The sequence below is a fragment of the Carassius carassius genome, chromosome 1 (assembly GCF_963082965.1).
Source record: "Carassius carassius chromosome 1, fCarCar2.1, whole genome shotgun sequence".
NCBI classification, from domain to species: domain Eukaryota; kingdom Metazoa; phylum Chordata; class Actinopteri; order Cypriniformes; family Cyprinidae; genus Carassius; species Carassius carassius.
The window spans coordinates 16,384,371-16,403,718 of record NC_081755.1 but is presented as its reverse complement, the minus strand read 5'-3'; the positions used below and the strand labels follow the sequence as shown (position 1 = coordinate 16,403,718).

Sequence of the window (19,348 nt, the reverse complement as noted above, 5' to 3'; positions counted from 1 at the left end):
TCAACCGCAGTCCCCGGCCCTCTGTTACTCTGGCGTTGCGCCCTCTAAAACAGCTTGTGACTTTTAACACAACCTGGCAACACCAAGATGTCAACCGCCAGACAGCACTGCAAAATTGGGCGTTCCCTAGAACCCTCTCTTAAAAGAGAGTGGCCCTCGTTTTAGGCCCCGGATTAGGTTCTGTTCCCAGAGATTGCATTGTTTGTGTCGGCTGCACTGCTGATGTCTCCACTGCGTGCCGCAATAGACAGAAATAAAGAAGAACCGAGTTTCACTCACAGCCAGTGTTGGTAACGCTGGTCGGCCCCCTTGCTCACTGGAAACCTGAGATGACTGTCCAATCATCAAGGGAGTTCTACAATCAAATACACAAAGGATGAACAAAGGAAACTTAAAGTGAATTAAGGTTTGGTTTGTTTAACATCAACTGAGTAAATATATATGTAGAAATGAAAGGTCACAGCTTTACCTAATAATGATAAAACAAAAAGGGAATTATGATAATGTTGGTAATTATCAAAATAACCTAAGCCAAAAGAAAAAAGAAAAAGAATTAAAATCAAAATAGAAAAAGACAGGAATGAAACACGGGAGAAGAAGTAGCTGGTTTTCACCACAACGGGGCGTACTCCCTCTCTGTGCTTAACCTGGTGAGCAGAAAACTTAATTCAAATTAAAAATTCAAAACTGGTTTAAATCGAAATTTAAAATAAGCATGTAAGAAGAATTAAAAGTAAAATCTGAATAATATCCTATAATAACCAATGATAACAGTAAGGTATCATTAATAATTATGAAAGAGAGAGATCAGAGAGCTGAAAACTGTGAAATGACTTAACAGGAGACTGCCACTAGATGGGTTACTTCCTTATAAGTGGGTCAATCAGTGGTTGGCCTGAGACACTTAATTTACACTATTAAACAATGAAATTCTAAATCAAATCATGTTTGAACCAAATTCAAAGTAAATGTGAACAGTCAAAGGCAGGAAAAATTGTCTAACCTGAAATAATATTTGCACGAGCAAAGCTGTAAATGCAAATAATTATTGAGAATTTAGACCGGTAATTCAATAAATCACAGGGGAATAGAGATTAGCAATTAGATTGCATTATCTTAAACGGCCATGAGATGGCGTACTTGCACTCATGCAAACTGGAATCAGAAGGCAGGGCTTAACTTGAAACTTCTAAATAATGGCCGCCCTCTGGTGTTTAGTCTGCTGAATTACAGCCAACTTCAATATGATTTAGAATCTGATCGTTTGTCAGGCTGATTTTCTGCATCAAAATCACAACTAAACAAACAGACAAAGGTTTTATGACCTTTGCGGTGCTATATTACAAGAGCTTGAGGCAGGATCCCTTCACTGCCAAACACACAACTATTAACAACAGGATTTGTCCATCTGTTGCCTCCCATACACATTTATCAAAATAGCACTTATGATTTAAATGTTTTAGGTTTACAATCGGGTAGCTAAGCCAATTTTAGACCAGGAGTTTTATCGTTTATGTTTTTGAATATCACTGTGGTTCACCACTAATTCAATAATGATATGTAATTACATGGCCTTCTTACTAAGGAACCAAAGGAACATCGCTCATGTTCAGATTTACATATTGCACTAAAAATAGAGATTTCTTCGTCTTTTTAATAGGCAGGTTATTTATATTAAAATGTTCTCACTGCAGAGAGATCTTGGTCTTCTCTTAACAGGAGACTTTTAACATTTACTGCAGTTTACTTTTATTAAAATAACCGTGACTATACTGTTAGGTATTTTTAGAAACTGTTAATGTGCTGAACAGCTGGCTTTTGTGCCGAATGAGTTCGCTTGCAGCATGACTTAACTCACAATTCAAAAATGCGCATACATAATATTAACATCCAAAAATACGCATGAATATGAATATGAATATTGCTCACAAAAACAAAGTTTGAACGCTGCCCAAAATAACTGCCCAAATAACAAAACAATAATAATATTACTGTCAAATTCATGTCAGATAATAAAAATTCCGTAATAAATACAGTAGTTCCCCATGTATTTGTTCATGTTTTATTAAGGGATAAGTCACACCATAAAATAATTCTAGCAATTTACACAGGACTAATAGTATATACAGCTGTATATACAGATACACACCCAGGTATCGGATCAGTACTCGGTATCGGTATTGGGAAGAGAAAAAGGGTATCGGAACATCTCTAACTGAATTGAATAAATACCTGGGGTAATGTTTGTTTTCTTCTAAAAGAGAAGAAAATAATCAAATCTAGCAGTTTTTAATGCTTTTCTGTAGGATAGGTTACTTTCCCGCCAAGCAATACGAAATACCTCTAGTTTTGTTTTCCTCCAGCTGCACTCCATTTTCCGGGCTGCTCTTTTAAGGGTGCCAGTGTGCTCATTATACCATGGTGTCAGACTGTTTTCCTTAACCTTCCTTAAGCGTAAAGGAGCAACTGTATTTAAAATGCTAGAAAAGAGAGAGTCCATAGTTTTTGTTACATCATCAAGTTATTCTGAGGTTTTGGATATGCTAAGGAATTCGGATACATCAGGAAGACAACTTACAAATGCATTCTTTTGTGGTAGAAGTTATGATTCTACCATACTTGTAACAAGAAGTAGAATTAAAAAAACATTGGTTTCTCTGGATAATGTTATAATGAGTTATATTTGAAACCTGTGTGGTGGTGTAAAGAAAATCTGCCCCTTCCGTGCCCATATCGGGATGTGAAACAATTAAGTCGAAATTATATAAAGGAAGAATGGCTGGGAAAAAAGGGGGGAAATGGTAAACTCAAACGCTAAGTGGCAGGTGAGCAAACCACACAATGGACGCGATTCTTACCTGAGTTGATCGGCGGGAGTGAGACGCACGCTGTATTAGGTCAGGGTGAGTGCGGAAATAAAGATTCACCAGGCTGCAGAGAGTGTGAGGAACTGCTGAAGGAACTCACAAGATCGTCATTCCATTGGGTTTTGCTAATCCAGAGAAAATACTGCCTCCCAATGAACTTTTCCCTGCCAGACATGGTCAGCGATATTGTTCACACACTAACGCACGTAATCGCACACTCTTCAACCACACATTCGCGAGTCGCTTTAAGTGACCGATTTATATGACTGACTTTCATTTAATTTCCCTTTCAGTATATCTATGACTTTGGTTGGTCAAGAGAAAAAAATATATACTAATCCTGTTTTTTCTGGACCGCTGATGAGTGTTTTGGAAGAGAATTTGGAAGAGAATGCCTCGGATCTGCTCATCTTGTTTACTTTGACGTCTACTCCTTGTCGTTTATTAAACCTTGTCGTTTACAATTGTTTTTCTATTTATTATTATTATTTTTTATTATCATTTGTTTGTTTTTTTCCTTTCCTCCTGTGTTTATATGGGTTTTTGATTTGTGTCCAGAATTGTGTTTAAAGAGGGGAAAATATATATATAATAATGAATTCTTTCAAACTGCAAGTTGTTGTTTGTCTTCTATCAACTAACATACAAGCAATCCATCTAGTTTTTGTGTAACTGTGTTTTTAAAAATCTCCCTGGGTTATCACGGTATTTAGACATTTATTTGGTGACAGGCCAAAATCCTGGTTGGTGCCCGAACTATGAAATAGATACCAAAAGGTCACTAGGGCGCGCCACCGTTACACCTGCCCTCTGAGAAATCCTAAAAACTTTGTTATAAATTGAAGCAACACCTCCCCCTTTGCCTTTTGGACGCGGCTCATGTTTAAAACTGTAATCTTGGGGGGTGGACTCATTTAAAATAATGTTATCATCAGGTTTTAGCCAGGTTTCTGTCAAACAGACCACATTTAGATTATGATCAGTGATCATATTATTTACAAAAAGTGTTTTCGTAGAGAGGGATCTGATATTCAATAAGCCAAGCTTTATCATTTGTTAATCCATATTGCATCTGTTTTTTATTTGTTGAATCTAAATTAAATTGTTACTCTTAAATTGGTTTGGACGTCTTTTGTATTTTCTTGTTCGGGGAACAGACACAGTCTCTATAGTGTGATATCTAGGTGAAAGAGTCTCTATGTGCTGAGAATTAACTGACCTCTGTGACGTGAGGCAGCTAGCAGGCACCTGCGGGCACCACTTAGACATCCAGCCATTGAGTGATGACAATCTGCTGTGCATCTCATCACCACGTTAAGCAGGGAGAGGACCAGAGCATATTACAGTGTCTGACATCATGCTTGTAAGTTCACACACCTCTTTAATGTTATTTTTAGTGATCTCCGACTGCGAAGTCGAACATCATTAGTGCCGGCATGAATAACAATCTTAATGTATTTACTTTTAGCATTAGCCAGCACTTTTAAATTTGCCAAGATGTCAGGCTCTTTGGCTCCGGGTTAACATTTGATTTTGCTGGCTGGTGTCTCTATATTCATGTTCCATACAATAGAATCACCAATAACTAGACCACTTTCATCAGGTTTCTCAGTGGGTGCATCACTGAGTGGGGAGAACCTGTTTAATGTTTTGATTGGAATAGAAGAGTGATGTTTTGACCCGCGACTATGCGCCTTACTGTCACCCAGTTGCCCTGCTGCAGGGGCTCTGTTGCCGGAACCGAACAATATACAGGAATCCCTGAGCTAGACTCATCCAAAGCCCTATCTAGAGCCCTAACATTCTTACTGTACTCAATTAAAGTTTGGGTGCGTGTCTCTAATTCTGAAATCTTCTCTGTTAGCCTAACTATTTCCCTGCATTTATCACATGTGAATCCCTCATCAGCGACAGAGATAGATAAACTGTACATGTGGCAAGAGGTGCAAATAACAATAGCAGGGGAAGCCATTACTCACCGTGATGAAATGTTCTTACCACAGTTGTTTGAGAACTTGTGAAAAACTGGAGCGAGAGAGAGTAGCGATTGAGTAGAGGAGAAAAGAAAATGCTAATGACAAGCTAACGCAATGCAGCTGCTGCACTGCACTCACGGATTTAAAATAAAAGTGAATTATCAAAATTAATCTGTTAAGATTGATCGATAATATCAGAAATATGGTGGGAATTAGGTCATATTTTATCACTTTATACAACAGAGAGTGATAGTAAAAACATGAACAAAAACACTTAAAAACATTCAAGCACCTTTAATTATATTCATCCCATATTCTTGCATGTTTCTCTTAAGAGTTACAAGCAGATCATCAAGCCTGCTGTTCTGGATCCTGGCCCATTCCTGATGGCCCATCTTTTGAAGGACATGGAGCAACTAAGCAGAGCTCTAGGCAAAGGGCTGGATGATACAGTCAGTTCAATTCATTTGACCATCCACAGTCTACTGGATCCCCATCAGACCAGCCAGTGTAAGAGTCCCACAACTCATCTTAAATTTGTCACTTGCCATATTGATCTCCTGCCTCAGATATTCTAGAAATATAACATTTTGATATTCTAAATAGGGCCGGTTCCTTATGATCCAAACCTATCCACTAAAGATACAAGAAATGGATGGGAAAATGCCATGAATACTGATGTCATCACAAACCAGCTGAAGGTCAACATGTCATCTTTTAGTACATCACAGAACCCAGAATGCATTATGCAACTTTTTTTGCATCTTAGTTTTAGTGTGTAAATCATGTTTGATTTTCAATTTATTCACTTCTTTTTCATTGCCTTTAGCAATGGAAATGGATCTACAAATGTATTTACAGTTAAAAACAAATTTCATTGTTAAGTAGTTGTTTTATAACACTGGACCTAACAAAAAGTGAAACCTGAATGTTTAAAATGTGTTAATTGTTGCATTAAGGACCTCAGTAGTAGGATATTTATATTAACCCTTAGATTAACGGATTATTTCCATTCTTTGATCTTTCTCTCAGGTTTTGGAGCATCAGCTAAAGGAAGTGAACTCCTTCATCAGGAAAGATGAACGAGTGTCTTCTAATCCAGTAATGAAGTTGACATTTGGGGAGCCAGGGCTTTTCCTTCGCTCTCTGCCCCAGAACTCCCTCATCCATAATTCATCCATCTGGAGCTGCAGAAGGAAGCTCTCGATGTTGAGTTTGACCCACATTGTGGAGCAAAACAATGGCCGGGACACCTTGCCAGTGCTCTGGAGGTTCCTTCAGAGGGTAAGATATATATCAACCAGAGTGTTTGTCATTAGTTGAACAATTAGAGTATGTATTTCATGATGCCTGCTTTCTAGACCGATTGTTTATGTTGTGCAGACAGTCATTTGATTATTAGCATGGTTGACTTTGATGTTAGTCTTACTGACATATGAAGGACCAGCCATAGTTTATTTAGTTTAAACATGCTGGTTAGTGGTGGGTGTATCTGCATTTGTAAAACAGAGTGGAAAAATTTTGAGAAAACAGCAACTGTAAAGCTGTATATTTCAGGAAGCAGAGCTACGGTTGGTGCGGTTCCTTCCAGACATCTTGGTTCTCCAGAGGGATTTGGTAAAAAAGTTCCAGAACATGACAGAGCTAAACTACAACACTATTGGAGAGTTCCTGCAAAATCAGAAAGCAGGTACCACCATATTATTGATGATTGCCTTGGGGAAAGTGTTGAGTCAGTATGGAGATATTAATGATTGGTCAATGATCATTACATTGTTGTTAATAATTTCAGTAAGCTTGTCGATGATTGATTTGCCCATTTTAAGCACAAATGTTTTCAGCAGTCTTGCAAGCATATGCCATTTCTCTAATAATCAAGTTTACTTTCATTGCAAAAATAGTGATTGTGCCATGTTTTCATTCAACAGCTTCACTCGCTACTTGGTATGAAAAGCGCATAAAAATCTTTATATCAACTTGGAACCAAATCAGGGTATCACTGACTACCACAGGTAAACCATCTCCTACCTACAATGGCAAGCATAAGTTTGTTTAAATAACTGGATTACTGCATTAATTAAAATATTGTCTGATCTTCATCAAGTCACAATTGTAGACAAACACAGTCTGAATTAACTAATAACTCTAAACATTGTACTTTTCAAAGTATTGAAAAGTATTTCAAATTGAGTATTTTATTGAAGTTAAGTGTAGAAATCAAAATATTTACAAGCATTCACAGACTTATTCTTTCCTCTGTCATGAACACTTTCTTTCCACTTTAGACTACGGTGCATTAATTTGACAGATGACTGTTATTTTTTTCCATTGATGAGTGATGCATGAGATGGTCTCTTTGTGTCAGGTGATATAAAGCTGCCGAATGATTACACTCAAGAGGATCTGGGTCTGGACGCAGACATGCAGGTGCTGCTGCCACAAAGAAGTGGCCTGGGCCTGTGCTCCACCGCCCTTGTCAGCTACCTCATCACCCTGCACAACGACCTCATCTACACTGTGGAAAGGTACACCGGAGAGGAGTCTGGGTAAGACATTCAGCAAATTTAGTGCAATGTCATTTGTGGTGCTTGATATAGTAGTCACTGCAGTTATTGACTTCAGCAAACCTATAACCCTAAGTATTAATCATCATGACATATAACTCATCATGTATCATATGTGTCTATGAGAGATATTTCATACCATGGGTCTTTAGATGTTTACTTTTATTGATCGTTCACCAGTAGTTCTCTGGCAGCTTAACTCAAGGTTTAAAGTCCAAAATGCAGCTGCTAGACTTCTTAGTGGTATACTCTTATTCTCTCTTTATTGGTGTGTGTTTTACAATAGAGTTTAAGGGGTTTTCAAGATGGTGGCTTGAAGGGAGGCTGTGTGTAGTTGAGCGGTAGTGTCTCTTTGCTGAGTTTCCTGCTATTACAATTAGGGCTGGGCGATATATCGAATGTAAGCAATAATATCTAATATTTCATATTTAAGCAAACTTTCCCAAAAGAATGCGCCGAATGTCCAAAAAAGGAACATGTAACTGCGGACTACTCATTGCGGAAGCGCAGCCGGCGATGATCTGAAAACATTAACAAGCTGGAGTTTAGCGATCTAATTAATGAAAGCGTAGTTTAGCCGGTCCATGTTCTTTCATGAGATCTTGACTGTATTGTTTAAGATTGTGATTGCTAAATAAATGCACTTACTCGGCCACTGATGTTTGAATAGAGAAACATAGACAATGGCCATTTGGGATTACTATTAGGGAATTTCACTGTTAAATTTACCAGTTTTCATAATATAGACAGAGAGAGTGCAAAAGTCTTTGGAATTTCATTTATATATATTTATATATAAAAAATAGCTATGTGCTTCAGCAACTAGCTCCCCAGCTAAGAGGAATTTTTAGTGTCAGTGGGAACATAGTTTCATGCCACAGAGCTTCTCTTAAAACCAATTGACAGACTTGTTTTCTTAGCTAAAAAAACTTGTAAAATAAATAAGATAAAATACTTATCCCAGTTGCAGTCTAAATTGTGAATTGCATGCACTAAATAAAAATTGACTGAATGCACTTTCCGTACTTGTTTTGCACTACTTCTGCACTACTTCAGTCACATATAAGTTCTAAGTTCACTGGATGCGGAGCCTGTTGGTAATACTTGATTGCCCAATGTAGATTGTAGGCTTTCCAGATAAGTATACACTGGTGCGAGTTTAAATTTGTTGGATATTTCCTCGTTTCCTTTTGTCGTTAGGGGACCTCTTTTCACTGGGGCTCCCATTATGCAATGCGAGGTAAAGTGTGAAATTTTTTTTAATTTTGGCTTTTTAATTTTGGCTCACTTGTCTGTTTGGCTGACATCCACATCGTTCAAATTGTACATTTGGACTACATTATGTATGATATACAATTAGAATGCTAAAGTTTAAAGTGTGTACATGGAATGTTAATGGTATTCATACACCTATTAATAGAAGAAAAGTTTTAACTTTTTTAAAAAAGGAGGGGGTACAAATTGCTTTACTACAGGAGACCCATTAAAATGATCAGTAACATGCTAAGCTATCACATATATATATATATAAATTTGCTGGTGGTTATGTGTCTATAATCCTCTGTGAGATTTTTTGCAGTGTTATTTCGGGCTGGATTCAGAACCAGGTGCTCGACTTCCTTACTAGTTGATATTATGTCCAGCTGGTATGACAGCCCTGATTCCAGCTTCCTGGATCATGCGGCCAGGTCATAGGCTTCTGCGGGAGCCTTCTTGATCATCAGGCCCCTGGCACAGCATTGCAAGAATTTCCTGTACGTCTGGCCAGGTCCCCCTGATGGGCGTCCTGGTCACCTGGATATCCCTTCTTGCTGACACATCAAGTGGGAAGTTCAGGTGGCATTTGTGAGAATCTTCTTGAAAAAAGGTTGTCTCAGGCAGTGCTCCCCTCGCCTCAGAGGGTTGTATTTGAGCTTGCCTCTTCCAGTCTGTTCGGCAACTCTGCAATGCTTAGGAAGCTTTAAGTACACATGCTAAGCTCTGTGTATTTTCTGAATCCATATGGTGGTAAGTGTGCACGCAAGACTCTGCGCACTTTCTGAAATCCGGTACGGTAAGGGTTACACGCTCCAATTCATTAACTAAACTGCTGCAGCGAATTCATCGCTATTCCCACAAGAGGCAAACGCACTCATGCATACGCCTTCTACAAACTAGGGTAAATGGTGAAATACATTCCCCGCAATTGCCTCATAATGAGCACAGCAGAGCAAATCTCAAGAACGCACTTGCTCTTTAGCAAACACATAGCATGCGAGCCGTGTGAACTGCCGGTATCATAGCAAAGCCTCTGGCGAGAAATATGCACTCCTAAACACTGTAAGCTTCAAACAAAACGGTCAGTGAAGATGAAAAAGAGTCAAGTCAAGTCACCTTTATTTATATAGCGCTTTAAACAAAATACATTGCGTCAAAGCAACTGAACAACATTCATTAGGAAAACAGTGTGTCAATAATGCAAAATGACAGTTAAAGGCAGTTCACCATTGAATTAAGTGATGTCATCTCTGTTCAGTTTAAATAGTGACAGCGGCAAGGAACCAAAACTCCATCGGAGACAGAATGGAGAAAAAAACCTTGTGAGAAACCAGGCTCAGTTGGGGGGCCAATTCTCCTCTGTCCAGACAAAACCAGCAGTTCAATTCCAGGCTGCAGCAAAGTCAGATTGTGCAGAAGATCATCTGTTTCCTGTGGTCTTGTCTTGGTGGTCGTCTGAGACAAGGTCTTTACAGGGGATTTGTATCTGGGGCTCTAGTTGTCCTGGTCTTCGCTGTCTTTCAGGGCTGTAGAGGTCCTTTCTAGGTGCCGTCTTAGTTACGTACTGGATCTGGGTTACTGCAGTGACCCTCTGATCTGGATACAGACTGGATCTGGTGGCTACGGTGACCTCGGAATACGAGAGAAACAGACTAATATTAGCGTAGATGCCATTCTTGTAATTATTTAGCAAGTGCATCGGGTGTTATGGGAAGTGTTCCCGTTTCTGGTTTACCTAATTAATGCAGCCTAAAAATCCTTTAACGGATTTGGATATTAGAAGCATATTAGTATGTTATGTGTAAGCCAGGTTAAAGAGATGGGTCTTTAATCTAGATTTAAACTGCAAGGGTGTGTCTGCCTCCCGAACAATGTTAGGTAGGTTATTCCAGAGTTTAGGCGCCAAAAAGGAAAAGGTGCTGAAGGCCCTCAGGGGTTGTCGCAAGTCACTTGATCGTGTTTTTGCATTGTATGCTTCAGCAATGGGTCACAACGAGGTGTTCCCCATAGCGACCCCTAGAGGACACACAGTTCGAAGTTCCCTTGAATGGGAATTGCTTTTATTAACATTTATTGGCCCTTTGGCCACCCAGGCGATTTTCTGACTACAGCGTTTGCCAAATTAGGGGAATTAAGACACTGTTTATTTGGGGAGATTTTAATTTTCATTTATGCCACATTATAGATAAATTCCTAACAGGTAAATCATTATTATCAACTCAGGCTAAAACTTTTAAGGCTCTCCGTGAAGATTTGAATATGTAGATATTTGGATGGCCTGCCATCCTGTAGAACAGGAGTATACTTTTTTTCTGTAGGGTTCATAGCTTCTATACCATTGGTTCCCAACCTGGGGTCCACACCCCCTTGGGGGGCGCCAGAGTTCACAGGGGGGGCGCGGGAGCGGATATGCTTTGAGGTGAATAAAGATGCATAAAATGTTCTACTAATAATTTTATCTAAAAATATTTTTTCAAAGTTTTTAAAAAATCATATGCTAACAATGCCAATTTCAATTACAATTTCGTTATTTCAAATGTAGGCGCGTTGCGCGTGGCAAGCGCGCTCATAATGTAAGAGACGCCGACGCGACCACAACAGTGCCCAACATCAAATGGCAAACATAATGCAAGCGGAACGAAACTGCTCGTTATTGTGTGGTTGACGGACCGTTTATCAGTTTGGACCAGTGCAGCGCGAGCCGATCGTGATCATGCGATGCTGTTACTACACAGCGCTAATAAGAGATTCAGTAAAGAAAGCATTTGAATTTGCCACAGAAGTAATAACATCGCTGCGAGATCTAGAGAGAAACATTCACATTTCTCCGTTATTAACGGATCAAACAGCGCGTGGAAACCAGGAAGAAACATTGTGCCGTGAATGAACTATCCAGTGTCCAGATCTGCAACATTCACCATGGATTTACTGAAGTAACACTTACTGCAACCATGAAAGTTAGGAAGGAATAGTAGGTTATAATGCCTTCAAGTAACATTACGTAGGTTTTATTTTGACATTATGAATACAATTGCTGCCCTCAAATGTTAATCTGAAATAAAATAAACCTTGGTTTATAACTACTACAATTTCATTTTTTCCAAGAAGCTGTTTTGTTTTATATACACATAAGAATAATAAATTATAGCTCCATAATTACTCAAAGTAAAAAATATCACACTTTATTATGTTAGTTTTAATATAAAAAAAAAAGAAATCAAGGAAATTTCTCTGGCATTTCTTTCTTTTTGCTGTATCAAAAACGTACCGAACCGTACCGTGACACAAGTGTATCGCATCGAACCGAACCGTGAATTTTGTGAACCGTTACACCCCTATATATATATTAGTGCTGGGAAAAAAATTAATAACATCCAAAATAAAAGTTTGTGTTTGCATAATATATGTGTGTGAACTGTGTATAATTATTTTGTATATAAATACACGCATATGTATTAATTTAAATTTTTTTGCATGTATATACATTTATACATAATTTATATTATATATAAATATAAATAATTTATATATAAATAAAAACATATATAAAATATAAACATGCATATGTGTGTATTTATATATACAAAATAATTATACACAGTACACACATATATATTATGCAAAAAAAAAAACTTTTATTTTGGATGCGATTAATTTTTTCCCAGCACTAAAATATATATATATATATATATATATATATATATATATATATATATATATATATATATATATATATATATATATATATATATATATATATGGGGGGGGGGGGGTCACGGATTGTTAAATATGTACATAGGGGGGCCCCAAGGAAAAAGGTTGGGAACCACTGTTCTATACTATGATAGATTATTTATTTTCTCCAAAAAATATGTTGCAGCATATAATGTCTTGCCATATAGGTAATATATCTATAATCGACCATGCAGCAGTTTTTGCCGAATACTCATTTGGGAACCAAAATACTAAATCTAATAGTTGGAGATTTCACCAATTAATTTTGGCTGATCATAATTTTATATCCTATTTTACAGAGGAGTTTAACTCTTTCATGTCCATTAACTCTGCCTCAACCGAAGATTCAATTCAATTCAAGTTTATTTGTATAGCGCTTTTTACTATACAAATCGTTGCAAAGCAACTTTACAGAAAACTATGTTTCTACGATATTTAGTAGTAGCTTATGGTGACTGTCAGTTTGTGCACGTACGTGCACGTAGACCTGGCGTGCGTTTTTTATTGTTTTATTTTACAACCCTGCTTGTTTTAATGTTTTTTCATTAAATATCTGTATTGACTGCGTGGTCATATTCTCGAATTATTTACTGCCATGCGACCTACAAAAGTAAAGCTTGGCGAGTCGATCAACGAGCATTGCTGCAGGTTGATTTTTGGCGGATGTGCTGTGCTTGTGCTCCCGCGGTCGTCTTCATTTCATCGGGTGAAACATCTCTCTCACTCGCAGCAGAGTCTGTGAGCAGCAACAACTTCCCCTCCGCGCGCACTGATACCAGAAACACGCTCCGCCTTCACACCATGAATAAAGTATTTCAATATGTTTGAAATGTTATGTTCATAACATAGCATATAAAATAATAATAATAATAATAATCAATAACCGGAGAGTTTCAAAGCGGCTTAAGCTATTTTGTGTAAACTTTTTTCCCTATATCACATGCCAAACTAATAACATTGTAAGCATTACATCTTTAATTGCTGCTTTCTGCTGTGAAAATTTTGTTCGTGATGAAAATAACAGTACTGTCTCTGTCAGTTATTTTATCTAAACAGATCGATTAACTTCTTCAAGAATTCAAAATAAGATAGCATGCTGATAATGTAGTAGCACTGTAAGATTACATTTGTTTGAATGCATTATTGCAAAAGCGATTGAGTGTGAATCTGTTTAAATCATGCTTTAACCCGAAAATAATCAGTAAAAGAAACAGACAAACTCTTAACCTCCCACTCGACTCTTGCAGTCATTGTAACCTTCTGATCAAGCTAAATATGTTTAACATTAATTCTTGCTGAAAATGCAGTTATATTATGGGCTGTTGGCATGAATTGTACTCGTGATGGAGCGCTCTTGGAGCGGGTGAAAACCACAAAGCTCATATTCAAGTGTTTGTGCAAAAATTATTAATGTGCATTAATGACAGGGAGGCGCCATCTCATCACTTTAATTTTTTCCTGATAATGAATTTATAATTTTTTAATTAACATAATATCGTAATTAACATAACATAAAATAAAAATATATCTACAGAAAGCTTGAAATGTTTTTTAAACAAAAACGAATTGTGTAATCTGTGAATGTTGCATTTCTCTCGCCGGAGAGAGCCAGCACTGTGAATATAACCAAAACAACAGTCCTATATAAACCAGTTCAGCAAGTGAAAGCCTCATAAGACACTGTCCATATGAAAGAGCAATTCACACCTTTATCTCGACCCCCACAAGCCATGCATAACTACCCAAAACCCAACCCCCTCCAGCTGAACAGAATTCGTTCTGTTTTTTGGCTCTGAGGAATGTGTGTTACTGGGCTGAAACATGCCTGCACTCGTATGTATTCATAATTTTCTCACAGCCCATATTATTATTTTCACAAGACCATAATGATACTAACAAATCATCAATTAATAATGAATCATTATTTTACGAAAATCATTGTAATTTGTGATCGTGGGTGTTTTCGGAAGGCTTTAAGACCAAGCAGAATCCTCTGTTCCCGCCTCACAGCGCGCGGGACTCGCGCTCAGTGATGCAGCTTCACTGTCTGCGGTTTGACTTTACTGAATCAGATTGAGGCGAATACAACTTATTGATCATGAGCCCAACATTTAGCAAGCAGGAAAACATTCATTCTAACAGAAGGAAGACGTATTTCATAGAGCGAGAGAGAGAGAAACTAGTCTAGGGCTTAAACTTGGAGCTCATTATATTGAAGTACAAATCCAAACACCAGAAACGTTATGTATTTTATGAATAATGAAATGTTATGAAAAGTATGCATTTTATTTATTCACATGCTGTATGGTTGAAATAATATTTTAGTTCACAACTTTAAGTTCCGATGTTTAAAAAAAATGCTTTATTGGCTAATGTTTCATAAACCTTCAGTTGTTATGCTCTAAAATCCATGCCATTATTAATTTCACAGTATTTTTACCACCTAAATGACTAATCTTTAAAGCCACAATTCTGTAATGGTCAAAATCACTCAGGCCAATGGTATTTTTTAATGACATTATTTTATTTATTTATTTATTTATTTTTTTTGAATAATTGTAGCCTACATAAATAGGTAAAGCAAAATAAATATTCGGATTGTCCCTTATTTTTTCCCTTGTTTTCTTAAAGAATAAACACGTATTTTTTACAAGAATAAACATGATAACATATTATTAATTAATAAAAATAATTTAAGCAATTAAAACCTTTTTTTAAAACTTGAATTTAAATACTATTAAACTAACTTTAAATTCTCAAGGAGTTTATAAGTAAAAAAAAAGTTCTAAAAGAACTTGTGATAACAATATAATTAGAACTAACAATATAATTTGATTTTTTTAAAATGAACAATTCCTGTATAAAATGGGACAGCAACCTTTATATCAGTGGTTCTCAACCTATTTTTCCAGCGGGCCGCACTATGGTCTAAGTGCAAGTCTCGCGGGCCGCACGCATATAATTTACATATTACGTCACCAATACAAACCAACCTGATTTATAATATTATAGCCTAAATATTATGATACATAATCTATTACATTCATTGAAATAAACAATTCTACTCCCCATAAATAAAACACCTGATGCTGTCGGGAGCTGACCAATTTTGTGAGATTCAGCTTGAAAGGAGTAACAGCACAAAGAAGTTGCGATTGTAACGCCTGTGTTATACTTTCCGCATGAGCAATCCGGACGCGTACACGGCCAGCGCGGACGCAGACTTCTTCAATTTATACTTCTGAATGCGCAGGCTGATGGTTCGCTCTGCAATTGCCCAGAATTATTGCACATCTGACTGTCTTTAAGATGCACGCTTGCATGACCTGACGTGCAACATTTCAGAAAATGTGCGTTCACAAATGTAGCCTTATTTTGATCCAGATATGGAAAGCACTTTGAATTTAATAATATGAGGTTCTCTCCAGAGATGTTTTGCCACATTTCTTCAATTAAGGATTGCTACGTAGTGTATGGTGTTTCTATTTGCCTGAACTTCTTCAAGTGAGTTGCGGGGCAAAAAAAACGAAAATCCAGCACTTCTCCTTCAATACTGATACTGCGACTATTCACAGTTTGTACATGTTCATTCCCTGGCATTTTTTGAATTTCTTTTTTTTCTCCCTTAAAAAACAATTTGTCCATTCTGATGCGCAATTTACCCAATGGCTGTTGATGACTATTTGTATTGAATTCTGCCAAAGTGCGCGCTGTATGTGTTCATTAAATGCTTATGCCAGTAAGTCTGCTCATGTCTGAAAATAATATATGAAGAAAAAGAATTCACATAAAAACATTAGGATATGGCTTATATTTCATTAGTAGCATATTTTTTTTTAATTGATGTAAAAAATAAAATTTTACAAACTGATAAAGTTTTTTTTTTTTTTTTTAATTCAGCATGTGGTGCGGGCCGCATTTGAATTCGTGACGGGCCGCGGGTTGAGAACCACTGCTTTATATCAAACATTCTTAAATCGTCCACAGCTGAGAAAATCCAATCCAAAATTCCAATCGCGTGAAGTGAATGTAATGAAAGAAGTCATTTTCAGATGAAAAAAAATGACAAAAAAAACCCTGGATAGCCTAGATTAGTCCCAGGCTCTGTTCTGAAGTATAAAATAATTATAATTACTGTTAACCAAGAGTAACACATTTTAACGGATTAATCGCCTATTTTCATTTGCTGAATGTTTTCTTTATTTTTTATTTTTTAAACGCTAAAAAATAAATTAAGTTTGTCAGAGGAAAAAAATATATGAGTCGTGTATAGGTTTCATTTTAATGGATTAATCACCTATTTTTTATCGCGCTAAAAAATAAATCTGAGTTTGTGAGAGGAAAAAATATAAGTCAGGTATAAGTTGCATTATATTACATTTACAAATAATAACGGCTGGCCTAATAATGTTATAATGTACCAACATGATATTTTTACAACAAATCCTTTAAATTTAACAAATTTATCAGAACAAAACAATAATTAAAAATATATAATTATAATGGATAAATATAATTGCAGTATATAATAATATAGGCTTAGTAATAAAAAAAATATATATAATAATTTAAAACTAAGCATAAGGTAAGGTTGGGCTTTCTCAGTCGGGAGAAATCCAAACGTTTCCATATTCGTGATGTTGCCCATTTGAAGCTTAACTATTATTCATGAGGTAAATAGGCTGTGTGCGTTTCAGTATCGATGAAAAAAAATCATAATTAACAATATGTCAAAGTGCTAACGCTGAATGTCTGGTGAACGACTGCTGTTTCCAGTGAATATGTGCACGAGGCAGCAGCGCGATCAAACAGCTGAAACAAATAATACTTAATTTTTGGTCACGCATAAGGCATAATTCAAAAATGCAAAGTGTTGGTTGTTTAAAAAATCAAGAATAATAACAGAGTTAATACTAATTATTGCTAAATGCTGGACCGTTCCCATTTTGCTCTGCATATGGAACCTGAAGTTTTTTTAAACCAAGATTGAACCGAAATGAAAATGAAATTAAAACATTTAGCTTATATATATATATATATATATACATATATATATATATATATATATATATACAAGGCCTTATATTTATTTACTGTTTAATGAAAATAGCATGCATATGATCCTTTGTGTAAAGGTCCTCTTTTTTTTTTTTTGCTTAGTAGACTGTAGCCTAGGACTATCCTACATTTTAAAAATTAACAAATTGTAAAAAAACATTTTTTTTTTTATGTTACAATGTTATATCATAATGTTATTGTTGTTTTACTTCCTTCTTTTATCTCATTTTACAATTACATTCATTTCGCAATCCGTCCCTTTGCCCCACCTGGCGGTAGTTTCGCGAATGATTTTAACACGCGACTGAATTACAGTTACCGCCGCGTGTAAGGCCCAGATAGGCTGGCCACCTACTGTGCACTCACAATTTAAGAGATACATTATTCTAATGCTTGGCGAAAGAGATGCGTTTTTAATCTAGATTTAAACAGAGAGAGTGTGTCTGAACCCCAAACATTATCAGGAAGGCTATTCCAGAGTTTGGGAGCCAAACGTGAAAAGGCTCTACCTCCTTTAGTGGACTTTGCTATCCTAGGAACTACCAAAAGTCTGGGATTTTGTGACCTTAGGGAGCGTGATGGATTGTAACGTGGTAGAAGGCTAGTTAGGTACGCAGCTAAACCATTTAGGGCCTTATAGGTATAATGATAATTTGTAACTGATACGGAACTTAATAGGTAGCCAGTGCAGAGACTGTAAAGTTGGGGTAATATGATCATATATTTTCTTGACTTGGTAAGGACTCTAGCTGCTGCATTTTGGACTACCTGTAGCTTGTTTATTGAAGAAGCAGGACAACCACCTAGAAGTGCATTACAATAGTCCAATCTAGAGGTCATGAATGCATGAACTAGCTTTTATGCATCAGAAACAGATAACATGTTTCGTAGCTTTGCAATGTTTCTCTAAGATGGAAGAATGCAGTTTTTGTAACATGGGAAATATGATTTTCAAAAGACAAGTTGCTGTCTAATATAACACCCAGATGTTTGACTGTAGAGGAAGTAACAGTACATCCGTCTAGTTGCAGATTGTAATCTACAAGATTCTGTGTAGTGTTTTTTGGTCCAATAATTAATATCTCTGCCTTATCCGAATTTAATTGTAGAAAATTATTGGTCATCCAATCTTTTACATTTTTAACACACTCTGTTAGCTTAGATAATTTAGAAGTTGAATGAAAAAAGTATGTCTCGTTGAGATATATAGCTGAGTATCATCAGCATAAAAGTGGAAGCTAATTCCGTATTTTCTAATAATATTACCAAGGGGCAACATGTATATTGAAAATAGAAGGGGACCTAGGACGGATCCTTGTGGCACTCCATATTTTATTGGTGATAAATGAGATGACTCCCCATTTAAATAAACAAAATGGTAGCGATCGTACAGGTAGGATCTAAACCATCTTAGAGCCTGTCCTTGAATACCTGTATAGTTTTGTAATCGATCATGTCATGATCTATGGTGTCGAACGCAGCACTAAGATCAAGTAAAACTAGAAATGAGATGCAGCTGACGCAAGAAGCAGGTCATTTGTAATTTTAACAAGTGCGGTTTCTGTGCTATGGTGGGGCCTGAAACCTGACTGAAATTCTTCATACAGATCATTTTTGTGCAGGAAGGTGCTCAATTGAGCAGACACAACTTTTTCTAAAATTTTAGACATAAATGGAAGATTTGAAATAGGCCTATAATTTGCCAGTTTACTAGAATCTAGTTTTGGTTTCTTAATAAGAGGCTTAATAACCGCCAGCTTGAATGGTTTTGGGACGTAACCTAAAGATAACGACCAGTTAATGATATTGAGAAGCGGTTCTTCGGCTACAGGTAACAACCCTTTCAGTAATTTAGTGGGTACAGGATCTAATAAACATGTTGTTGGTTTAG

At 36.7% G+C, this 19,348-nt stretch overlaps 1 protein-coding gene across 1 annotated transcript in view; it reads left to right on the top strand.

The window, feature by feature from the left end:
* Window positions 1–19,348, top strand: part of LOC132104442 (E3 ubiquitin-protein ligase rnf213-alpha-like) — a 133,107-nt gene that overhangs the window by 81,573 nt on the left and 32,186 nt on the right. Inside the window, exons 59-64 of the mRNA XM_059510283.1 lie at window positions 5,179–5,353; window positions 5,450–5,544; window positions 5,876–6,127; window positions 6,401–6,533; window positions 6,772–6,855; window positions 7,209–7,389. Of these exons, the coding sequence (XP_059366266.1) occupies window positions 5,179–5,353; window positions 5,450–5,544; window positions 5,876–6,127; window positions 6,401–6,533; window positions 6,772–6,855; window positions 7,209–7,389 (920 nt within the window). The remainder of the gene's footprint in view (window positions 1–5,178; window positions 5,354–5,449; window positions 5,545–5,875; window positions 6,128–6,400; window positions 6,534–6,771; window positions 6,856–7,208; window positions 7,390–19,348) is intronic.